General features: G+C 38.7%; 2 protein-coding genes across 5 annotated transcripts in view; one reads left to right on the forward strand and one right to left on the reverse strand.

The window, feature by feature from the left end:
- Positions 1-12,659, reverse strand: part of nf1 (neurofibromin 1) — a 139,302-nt gene that overhangs the window by 58,013 nt on the left and 68,630 nt on the right. For all 4 annotated transcript variants that reach the window (XM_012957569.3, XM_002936819.5, XM_018091613.2 and 1 more), the window contains 5 exons: positions 8,544-8,702; positions 7,664-7,761; positions 7,131-7,277; positions 4,001-4,147; positions 3,802-3,912 (listed from right to left, as the gene is read on the reverse strand). In XM_012957569.3, the coding sequence (XP_012813023.1) occupies positions 3,802-3,912; positions 4,001-4,147; positions 7,131-7,277; positions 7,664-7,761; positions 8,544-8,702 (662 nt within the window). The remainder of the gene's footprint in view (positions 1-3,801; positions 3,913-4,000; positions 4,148-7,130; positions 7,278-7,663; positions 7,762-8,543; positions 8,703-12,659) is intronic.
- On the forward strand, positions 12-1,483 carry omg (oligodendrocyte myelin glycoprotein). The gene has a single exon (NM_001030423.1). It carries the CDS (start codon positions 478-480, stop codon positions 1,282-1,284), a length of 807 nt encoding a protein of 268 aa, NP_001025594.1. The 5' UTR covers positions 12-477; the 3' UTR covers positions 1,285-1,483.

The raw sequence follows: 12,659 nt of genomic DNA on the forward strand, positions 1-12,659 counted from the left end.
ACAATAACATACCCAGGACTCCTGTTTCTTTTGTGCTTGGTACCAAATATTGTTTGCATTTGCCCTTTGAAGTGCTCTTGCATGGTAAAGAACAGACACGTAGACTGTTCCGAAAGAAACCTTACAGCACTGCCACATGGGCTGCAAGACAATGTTACACACCTGAATCTGTCTCACAACCTTTTGGATAACTTGGATCATCAATTGACTCGGTTCTCCAATCTGAGATTACTTGACCTATCCCACAATTTGCTCAGGACCTTTCCTGCTCATTTGCCAAGATCTCTATGGGAAGTTTATGCTGCCAGCAACAAAATTAAAGTGCTGCACAAGCTTGACACTGCTTACCAATGGAATCTTAAAATACTGGATATCTCTAGGAATGAGATACGGAGGATAGTATTAATCAATAATACACTGACCAACTTGCAATTTTTAAACCTAAGCAGCAATCTGTTATGGACTGTTCCAACAAACATGCCATATAACATGCACACTGTTGACTTGTCAAATAATTCCTTGACACAAATTTTACCAGGAACACTGGCACGAATGCCCAAACTTCAAAAACTGCTCCTGCACAACAACAGATTTACCAATATACCAAACAATGCCTTTGATCAACTTACACATTTAAAGAAGATTACACTCTTTAACAATCCATGGTCCTGCAAAGAAATGCAAAATATGATTTATTTGCTAAAATGGGTTAAGGAGACAGCAATCCATGTCATAGGACACCCTTGTGCCAATGAAACAACCCACCATGATGCTGTACATCTGCCTTCTATAACTGCAAAATTTGATGCTGTGTCAGATTATACCCCAGCATTTACAACAACTAGTTTGCTTTATCTGGAAGCTCAAGAAACCAAACTGTATACACAAGTGCCATTTTCAGAACCGGGACTAGCAGTTTCTTTGACTACAACTAATGATTTTCTTACAAGCACTGATCATTCCTTATATACTGAAGAAGGTGGTTCAGCATATGAAAACCTTAACTTAGATTTCAACACATTTATCCCAAAGGATGTACCTCTTACAAACTCATATGAAATAGAAGATTCTGGTTCTTATGATTTCACAGTGACCTTGAGCAACAGTAAACCAAAGCCAGTCAATGCATCAGAGCTGACTCTTTCAAGCACAACAATCTCTGAGGGGATACATGTTACCACTATCAAAGTGGCTAAGATACCTTCTGCTGCCCATAAAGATAAAGGTCTTGTTACTGAATGTCTCGTCATTCTGCTCATTCTTAATATGGTCTTAGAGGCATGATGTAATCTGAATAAAACTAAAATCTCTAAAATTAACAACTACAAATGCTTAAATGAGAGTGAATAATGATTAGAAAAACTGCCTTGTTTGCTTTGATATATAATGAATGGGAATTGTGTACTGCATTTGCACAAAAGCAGTGATTTTTATCTGTAAAGTGTATTCATATAAAAATAAACCTGTAAGCTGTTAAAGGCAACTGCTTACCAGGATACTGTTTTATATAAAGCAAGCAATTAAAAGAATTCAGCAAAATAGCGCAATGAAAAACTGTATCCAAACACAGCTATATCTAGAGTGATCTTTTTATGGCTCCTCAATTTAAGCCAACTTGTATGTGATGCCTAGCTTATTATGTCAGTAGATACATATTATTTATACAAATAATAAAACTATAAAAAAAAATGAATGCTTCAGATAGAAATACATAGTTAAACTATCAACTAAATTAAGCTCCATAATTGCAAGGAGAAAATTGTATTTATACTACATAATATTTCAGTGAAAATACCCAGATTTTGTAACTGACCATTAGCAAGCTGTATGGCGAAAAAGCTCCCAGTGTATGTACTCTGTAAGATACGATTCCATTACTTAGACCAGTGCTGTCCAACTGGCGACCCCCCTCTGTGTGGCCCCCCACCTGTCTGGCTGTTTTGATGGTTTACTCTTGTATAAGCTTTAAATGGTATCAGTACTGAGATTAACTGCCCCCCCCTGCATGGTTCTCACCTCAGATTCAGGCTGTAATCCCCCTGTATTGTTTAAATATGTAATCCCCTGTGTTGTTCACACCTTTTAATCTATGCATTGTTTATCCCCTGCAGTGTTCACACCTCAGGCTCAGGCTGTAATCACCCATATTGTTCAACTGTTCACACCTCATGCCTGTGTGTAGGCAGCATAGGGTAGGCAGAGTATGGCACATAGGCAGCATGGGGCAGGGAGGGTATGGCACAAACAGGCAGTATAGGACAGGGAGGGTATTGAACACACAGGCAGGGTAGGGCAGAATATGGCACACACAGGCAGCATATGGCAGGTAGAGTATGGCACACAGGCAGGGTAGGGCAGAGTATGGCACACAGGCAGGGTAGGGCAGGGCAGAGTATGGCACACAGGCAGGGTAGGGCAGAGTATGGCACACAGGCAGGGTAGGGCAGAGTATGGCACACACAGGCAGGGTAGGGCAGAGTATGGCACACACAGGCAGGGTAGGGCAGAGTATGGCACACACAGGTAGCGTAGGGCAGGCAGAGTGCTACCCTATGCTGCCTGTGGGAGGTGAACCTGGCAGAGGTTTGTTCTGGGAGTTTGTTAGCAGTTGGAAATAGCCAGTAAATGGTCCCTAAGGTGTGTAATTATGTACTGGGGGTTGCTGTGCTATCCACAGGGGAAGAGTCATATGGATTTTAGGGTGTGTCTTAATATGACATAATATAATTCTTTCACATATGAATGATGGTTGATATCCCTGCAGTGAGGACCAAGCATTTGGGTTTTTGCTGCACTACCACCATTGTGATAAAATGGGTGTGGTTTGAAGTGGGTGTGGTTTAAAAGGGGGGAGTGGCTTCCATTAGCGGCCCTCCACCATGTATGCGCGAGAAATTCCGGCCCTCTGCACCACAGAAGTTGGACAGCACTGACTTAGACCATTTGCTATGCACTGGCTCTAAAGAAAAGTCGCACTAGGAATTATTTGATGGTTCTGGCAGCTAGAAAAAAGGATTCAGCAAGAATAAGGACAGTGTCATAATGAGGGGAAACAATCAAGCTCATCCAAATCAACCAACATTTGTTTGCTTATAAGAGCATTTCCCTTTCTTAAGTTTAGACAGAGAAAGCAAAAATGAAAGATTGTTCCACATGCAACTGCTAGAGGCATACACAGCTGTAGATATGTCACTATTCTCAGGGATTGAGAGGCCCCTACAGTGAAGTTGTTTGGTGCTCTGCAAACTGCTTTTTATGTAATTGAAACTGCCAAATAAAGTTATGTTACCATATTAGAATGTACAATGAGAATATCCAGGGGGCACTGAACCTCTATTTGCCCATGTCCCACAAGCCATATGCTAAAACAGTGGAGGCCAAACCAAAAGTCTGAAAAGAATTTCAAAAACTGTCAAAAAGCAGCTGAGCTAAGCCCTTAAGGGAAGATTAATCACCCCATGATAAATCTACATTACCGCAGGCGACTTATATCCCTGCAATGCCATCTCCCCGGCAAGAATATAAATCGCCGGTGTGATGGCATACGCGTTGCTTCAGTTTCCTGAAGTCACCCAAAGTTTCCTTGAGAGGCAATTTCGGGAAAACGAAGTGATCCGTTCTTGCCGGTGGCATGTCAAGGAGATTAGTCACCTGCGGTAACAAAGAATTATCGTGGATGACGCATCTCCATGTGTGCCTAACATTTTGGCACCCCAAGTGACTTTGCCTTTCCTTCTCCTTAAAGGAGGACACAACAATCAAACAGGATCAATAAATAAGACAAATACAAATTACACTTACCTTCTAGCAATATAGTAGAAAACTGGATTACCAGCTCTTGATGTCCCTGCTTGGTAAAATATATTTAGGGTTTTTAATGCTTTAAATTCTTCTTTTTCATGTACCTGATGCCTATCAGAAGCAGACAAAATGTATTATTGGTAAAAAGAATACACCAGTATTTACATTTATTCAGCTAGTAGACAGACATGTGGTTTACCTTGTCATAAACTCTTCAAACTTGGAGCTTGTTAAGTTAAGACTTGACCAATGTGTATCAGCTACAGGTTTGTGTTCGGGAGGTCCAAGGTACGCAAGAAGAGTTGCCATTTTGTCAAAAGGTCTTCTTCCTACAGCTTTGTGGTCCCTGAAAAACCAAAAAAGCAAAAACAAGAGATCTTGAAAATGGGCAAACCAAAACTATACTCTAAGAGATTAATAGTTTTTTGGTTTTTTACTTTTTCATTTGAAGACATGCAAAAACATACTCAAAAACAGCGCAAATCTCTGCGTACATCTTTTGTACAGATTGTTTGCCAAAAACAGGACTGATGCAACCTAAGTAGTATGGCGGGGAAAACAGACAGCAGACACTATGGCTACTGGGGGGTGGGAGTATTCAGATCAAATTACAGTAGAGAGACATTCTTCATTAAGGACAACAGCCTTACACTTGCCAGGAGGACAATTCTAATCTTACATATTTTATTGGTAAAAGAATGATTTTTTTTTTTCTTTTTTTATCGACATATGGCATAGAAACTTCCTTTTAGTGTATTTTTTGCCTTGTCTTCTCAACAATTGTTTTAAGCCCCATGGAAAATCTTTTAGAGCAATGATACACAAAAATCTTAGCTACAAAACAGATAAAAAAAGATAACAGCTAAGGTTTCATCTGAAAGCACCTTAAAGGAACAGTAACACCAAAATATGAAAGTGTTTTAAAGTAATTGAAATATAATGTACTGTGGCCCTGCACTGGTAAAACTGGGGTGTCTGCTTCAGGAACACTACTATAGTTTATATAAATACGCTGCTGTGTAGCCATGGTGGCAGCCATTCAAGCTGTAAAAAAGGAGAAAAGGCACATGTTACACTGCTATATAACCTGTGCCTTTTCTTCTTTTGAATGGCTGCCCCCATGGCCTACAAACCAGGGTTTATATAAATTCTAGTAATGTTTCTGAAGCAAACACAAAACTTACCAGTGCAGGGCAGCAGTACATTATAGTTTAATTTCTTTGAAATATATACATTTTTTGGTGTTACTGTTCCTTTAAAGGAGAAGGAAAGGTAAAAACGAAGTAAGCTTTATCAGAAAGGCCTATGTAAATACAGCCATAAGCACTCACAGAAACGCTGCACTGAGCTCTCTGTCAAAAGAAACAGGATTTCTTGTCTGTTTTTTTCCTGTGCCAGAGTCTGGGCAGCTCTCTCCTGCTCCCCCCTCCCTCAATAATGCTAAGTACTCCCTCCCCCCCTTAGGAATGTGTGATCTGAGCCAATCAGCAGGAAGCTTCCTCATAGTCTTACAAACTGGACATGTACAGCAGTCTTGGTGCAGGAGCGTGGCATTATGGGAATTTTGTTTACAGAGCTCAGTGGGTTTTTTCCCCCTATTTTTTTGCACTATTGAGAGAACTGGTATGCCTGCAGTTTGAGATTAACACTTTATTAGCCTTTCCTTATCCTTTAATATTTCCATGTTGCTGCCATTGCTCTGGGCTAATTTTAGTGAGTGGGATAACAGACAAAACTGCTTATATTGCCTTCCATTCATTAATAATTTAGGGGAGCTTAAGGTGTTTCTCTGTCAGCTTAATACAACCTGCAGCACAGCAGTAAAGAGTGACTGGAGCACAAATCACATGGCTGAGGGCACTTGGGAAATGAAGAAAATGGCTATCCTTAAGTTAACTTTCAAAATTAAATATTTAAAAATCAAGTCTTCTGAAAAAAAGATTTTAGTGCAGGATTCTGCAGGAGGAGTGTTTCCCCTTTAAATGTGAATCCCCTTTTTGCAGAGGCAATTCTCAGTATCCCCAATAACATGGAATATCCGATAAGGATTTTTTATAACCATAAACAATTACTGGAAGAGCAACAGTCTGAATCAACAAACTTTAGGATGTGTTTCATCCCATGGTAGAAAAATTAATTCAGGATAACATCTAGAATACTGTAAAATAAACAGTAATTGTTCTGGTCTCCTAAAAATCCATGCCTTAATCATATTAAGGTGTACATTAGCCTGAAAAAATGCGTAGCAATTAGTAATCTGGATTTTGGATCATGCAATTGATCAATACATTTTTGTATAGAAATGTAAAATTTTCATCTGAATTTGTTTTTATTTAACAGAGGCTTATTCTATGTTTAGCGTTCAGTGTGATAATGATGAGTTTTCCAAACTAAATAAAATAGGATAAATAGGATAGTGACACGTGACAATTTTAAGAGCACTCTATCACTATGCCTGTAAAACCCTAATGAGCTAATCTTGTCTAAAAGGTGCCCCTGCCCAATTCCCAGCTTACCGCTTACTAACCTGTGTCACTAACATTACATCACACATTGGGGTCTGCAGGACAAATGTAAACAGTGCAACAGCCTTTTAGAAAATTTACATTTATCTCCTTCAATCAGTGGCGATACTAGTGTCAATTGGCCCCCACCCCCTTTGAACTCACACCCCATGTGCTCCAAGGGTGTGTGGGCCCAATAGTTACGCAAATGTCACAAGCGACACAAGTAAGTAAGCGGGGGAAGCAGAGGGGCACTTACATTAGAAAAGATGACAAACACTGGGGTTTATATAGGTACTGTGGCATCGGGCCAGACCAGCATGGTTCGAATGAACTGCAATCAAGATCTACCACCTAAGTTGTTAAGCTAATTTTATATTTGGTGTTTTCGTCTGGTGGGAAAAAGTAAAGATCAAATAAACCCTCTTCTTGTCATGATTTTCATATGAATACATTGTAAATGCTTTGGCATGCTGGCACAAAAACCACTTGTCACATAAGGTTTCCATCACCTCTTTGACAAGATGCATGACTGTAATGGATATCAATTTCTCTATCAGGGTACTTCAGATACACTGGTGGAGAAACATGCCATTAGACCTGGAGTGTCAAAGAATATGCATCTTAGTTTGTCACACTAAATAGTAAAGCACCCTTTTCTCAGCTATTGTCTTAAAAGTCTGAATGTGAACTACCCAGAATAGTGATCTAATTGAACTGTCTGTGGATGCACTTATCTATTGGTTAACAGCAAGAAATGCTGATCAACCTTCTGGTCACCATTGACAGTGTCATTTTAGTAAAGAAAGTAAGAAAAATGTGCACCTGTTACTGGATAGATACTGTCCAATCTTTTCCTGGTTGTTCCAGAGCAACCGATGTAAGGCGAGTACATTCCCATCAGTTATAAACGAGAGGCTGTGATTTACCGTGTCGCTAGGAGGGCAATTGTTGGCTATGTCAAAGAAGAACCTATCATTTAAGAAATATAATAATTAATGGAAGTAGTGTTGAAAACGGTATTGTTATGCAATGGTAAACTGATAATTAGCAGTCATCATCTCTGCATGTTTTGTTTTTTTAAGCATATCTGACTGGAAAAATCATTAAAGGGATCCTCTTACTCTTTTTGCTTTTAATGAAACCAGTCTGCATGGCATATTAAATGTGGGAAATTAGATTTAATTCAGAAAATGAAGCCACTTTACAGATTACAAACTGCAATTACACATTTATAATTTCTTTTAGTCATGTCAAGAGAGTCCGACAAAAAATACAATCCTCATAAAATCTGGCAAGAAAATCTAGGAAACAAAATGATTATACACGGTATATTTCTGTGACTTTTATTTTCTTACCTCCTGGCAGCATCAAAGTTACTTTTGACAAATTCATTAAAAGGACGCATGTGTTCCTCTTTAGTGAACAGAACATGATTAGCAATGCTTTGTAAAATCTAAAAGAAATAAACAAGTGTTAGTTACATGAATTTCAATTTCAAACTCTCTTCAATTTCCACCATTAGTAATTTTAAGAAACGAGGACATAACCTGCCTGCAAAAACACACAAAATTTCTGTGTGCAGCACAATTTATTGCATACCTTAAAACTTGTGTAAGAGCGCACAAGCAAACAACTAAGAGGGAACAATGGTCTTAACATTCACCCATCAGAGTACATTTAATTAGAGTACAAGAGTAGGGAATATATATTTCTCTTTCTAAAACTATTATTTTTTTCCTTGCAAAATTAAACAAAGATAAAACAAAGGTCATAAAAGCTACAGCTGATATGTTTTTTGATTGTGATAATCAGCAAACAGCATAAATCTCCTTCCACACAGGGAGGGATACATTGTTTTTCAAACTTACCCAAAGTTTCCTCACAAGGCACTTTGGAAAAACAAAGCACCACTTATGTTTTCCCACAGGAAATTTACTGCCGATGGGAAAGCATATTGGAGAGATCAGTCCCCCCACATGTAGTGAATGTTTAAGGGGGGGGGGGGGGGGGGGCTATTACTAAACTAAAGGAATTTATATTGTCATTCACCCTGAAATAAGCACAACACATCCCATAATATGTGAAATGCTCTGCCTATGGCAGGCGAAGGTTGCAACAGGTGATAAGGGGTCATTTGACTGCTGCTCTTCAGGAAATTTGTGCTTATAGAGAAAATGTGCATATTCTCCTGCCAATATGAAACAGAATTCTGATTTCTTAAAACACGCATTTTACCTTTGACATTAACTTCAAACCACGCTCAAGCCGTGGTGGTGGCTTCTTATCTAAGATTCCAGCTTCGTATGGTGACACAATGGCTGGATTTATGAACCTGAGGAACATTGCACTTCCCACTGCACCAATGCTATTTTGTGGAAATCTCTGACTCACAACCTGCAATAAAAAAAAAAAGTAGAGTTAGTAATGACAAGATGAGAATAACTAAATCTGGATATTTAACATTTGTATCCTTTGATTGACACAACCAAATCAAAATAAACCAAATCAAATCTGCTCAAAAAGCATATCACTTGTCACTATTACAACATATATTGTGAAACATAGCCTTTCAATTTATTCTCCTAATAACTGTATACATGGGTTGATAAGATCATCAACCAAACAGAATTACCAGCATGTTTCTCTGATCTATACACATGGGCAGGTGGCCAGCCTATTTGAAAAAATTGGCAAACCTGTCTGGCAATATTTGCCCATGTGAATTTGCTTTGGCAGTTAGCTTGTGGGCATGCTCAGTTGTTCTAAGCTCAGATTACTAAACACGCCCCCCAGTCTAGCAGCCAGTGAAGAGATGGCATTGCTGGTTCCCATAGAAACTCAGTTCTAGCTGTCTGCTTCAATTTTTTTTTCCTGAGCTTAGCTTTACCATTACAGTGTTCAAACAAAGCAGAACTTTTATCAAACACAGTTCTACCTGCGTAAGCCTGTATTTTTGATGAAATGTATGCATAATAAAAGTTTTTGTGTGTGTAGGCTGTTTGCGGATTTAAATGTATCCAATTATGTATCAGAGGAAAAATGGCCACCAGTTGAAAGCTGCTATTTGGTTTAGGAAAATGTGATGGTGCAGGCAAACGGAGGGGATATATGCAGTACAAATGATGCCATTTGGGTGGGGGAGACGTGCCCAACTGATATTCATTGTAGGCAAATGTAGGCTTTACATGTCCTTTAAGAAAAATGATCTCCTAATGGTGAAAAAAAACTCACATTTTCACATATAGTGCAGACAGTTAATATAGGCCTCTAATAACCAGAAACCATGAAAGGGTAAGAACCCATGGAGTGAGTTAGTCGCCCACGATAGATGATCTGCTATCGCGGGTAAATAGACTGTATACTGTATATGTCTGCATCTCTTCTGCTAATTTACTTTCTTGCCCTTTGTTCACAATTGCTACATGCCTCTTGCTCATTATAGACTATACAATTTCTGAAACACTAGGGATCACAAAAACATGCCGCTGTAGCACTTTTATAAACAAAATCTCAAAGGAATTCCTGGCTTGGGTGCATAACAGAGCTCAGAGGTCAGGCTTAATCCAGGACTACACGTTTCCCAGGCGTAAAGGATAAATTAACTCCTAGAATTACACCTCTTTTGGCTGATACAAAACAAGTAAGTTGCTAGGGAGCACAGTTCATAATGAACAATTGTACAAACCTACTAGGTCAAAAGATCTCAACAAATAAAATAGGCATGAGTTTTGACTCACATTGGACACTTTAAAAAAACCCTCTACACAATTGCAAAGAATATAAGCAAATAAAATTTCTAGAGGTTCCATTTTAAAGAAAAAAAAAAATACATTTCTGTTAACAACATTTTCAATGGTTTTCAAGTTGTTTGAAAATGTAACAAAGCTATATAGCTAAGTAGCAGGTCAGCTCTCCTTTAGCCAATAAAGGTTTTATAATCTTTTAGTTTGTAATTCGAATGACTAAACCACCAGGGTAGAGTAGCAAGGGACAGACAGCTACAGCTTTCAATGGCAATTACATTTACAATTAACTTGAAAAATCATGACATTCTGCAATGAATGTGTATTGAAAATTTGCCTAAAATTACATTACTTTCCTAAGGCTTTAGTTATTTGATGAATATTAAATACAAATATACCCTTGCCCTTGGATCAGACCAACAACTGGGGGTGGGAGGGGAGAAAGGTCTCCAAGTGAGATTTTAATCCACCCAAGCAAGCATGGCACAAGTGTCAGAAAAGAGAACCACTTGCAAAGCCGGCTGTGGGAGTTACCCAGCAATCCTCACTCAGGAAACTGTGCAAGCAACAACCTGTACAGTCAGCCAGCACAGAAAATTCTGCAGTGGGATAATATAGCCAAGCACACTATTGCCATAATTTACTTAAAAAAATCAATAGACTGCAATAGGGACTGCGCCAGAAATATGGTAAAAAAGTATAATGATGTTTACTATATTGCAATCACTTTTTCATATTTGGTGTACACATTTGCAAAGTTTAATAAGGTTTAGCATTAATATTATCTCTTAGTCATGCAAAATTAACGCAAATTTCTATCACCACCAGGAGAGCAGGGTTAAGTGAAGTAATGCCATAGTCATTTAGCGGATGTGATATCAGTTTCTAATATGACCACTGATGAGTCTAACTGTAGATAGTGGCTAGAGTCTAAGACTGAATCAAATTTACTAGCCATAATTTGATAAAACATTGATATAATCATAACACAGGTATTGTATCTATTGTAGAACACACTTGGGACATGGGGTTCTCCACATAAGGGGTCCTTCTGTATTTCGAATCATCATAAATCCGCTTAAAAAAAAAACAAACATTAAATAACCCCAAGAGGATTGTTTTAACATCAATATGGATTTATGCTAGTTTAGCTAGGATCAAGTACAAAGTTCTGGTTTACTTATTACAAAGAAAAAGGAAGTATAAAAATTCAAATTGAAATTTGGTGATCCAGTAATTCAGAGCTTTACTTCATTAATACAGGTATGGGACCCATAATCCCAGAATGCTCAGGACCTGGGATTTGCCGGATTAGGGGTCTTTCCGTAATTCGATCTCCTACCTGAAGTCTGCTAATAAAATTATTATTTAAACAGTAATTAAACCCAACAGGATTGTTTAGGCTCCAGTAAGGATTAATTATATCTTAGTTGGGATCAAGTACAAGCTACTGTTTTATTATTAGAGAGAAAAATTAAATCATTTTTAAAAATGTTAATTATTTGATTACAATGGAGTCTATGGGAGATGGCCTTTCCATAATTCAGAACTTTCTGGATAATGGATCTCCGGATGAGGGGGTCCGATAACTGTACAATTTATTAATATTTAATAATTCATACAAACTATTAGTGTTTACTTTTGCATTGGTTATATTTAGGTGGCAGTATTAATGTTGATGTGAGCTCTTATGTACATGTAAATAATGCCAGATAATGCAAGCAAATTATGTGTATTAGACTCTAGTAACAGGGTCACCGAGTTAATTTTAGGACTTCAAAAAATGGCAGCATTAATGGGTGATTCTCTATAGACACTATTACAGACAAAATTAAAGGAGAACTATGCCGCCCAACCCCCCCCCCCGGCTATAAAAGCCCTCTTAACTGGCCTGCCTCGATCCCCCTCACCTCTCCCTTACTGAACAGTCTCTAACTTTAAAAACTGGCCCTATCTCTAACCCCAAGCTAAAAAAGCAGAGTAGCGCAGCTGCGCAGGGTGTTGTTCTCCTTTAAAGAAGAAGGAATACTTCAATTACTGGGGATTGCCAAATTTTAGGCACCTTCCAGTGATTTTTAACACTCACCGGTTACCCTAAAGTGGAAAACTGCACCAGTCTGGGATACTTTTCAGCAGAAACCACAGAGCTATCTTCTTTTTCCATTTCTCCTTTTTCAATGGACCCAGGCCAACACATACATGCAGGTGCATGTGTACCTGTGTGAATAAGGAAGAAGCAGGAAGCCTTTCACTCTGTGGTGTGAGAAGTAACCCGGGCTGGTGGTATCAGGTAAGCACCTTCCAGTGATTGAAGGTTTTATTCTCAGGGGTACAATATCTATTCTGCCAGCACATCCTTTTGAATAAAAAATATAACCTAAAACTTGCTGTCAACATGATGGACTTAAGTCTGTTTACATCTACCAACATCAAAAACCATACACTGGCAGCTAAAAGCGGTCAACAGTGAGCCAGCATTTTATCATCCTATGTATGGGGCCCTCAGATAGGCCTACCCAACGAATATCTGGCTGAAAACCAGATGTCAAGTGGGCAGGTTTACAAATCCCATTGGGATGAGGCGTGCATCAGCATGTTGATGCGGTCC

This window comes from Xenopus tropicalis, chromosome 2 (genome assembly GCF_000004195.4).
Source record: "Xenopus tropicalis strain Nigerian chromosome 2, UCB_Xtro_10.0, whole genome shotgun sequence".
Lineage (NCBI taxonomy): Eukaryota > Metazoa > Chordata > Amphibia > Anura > Pipidae > Xenopus > Xenopus tropicalis.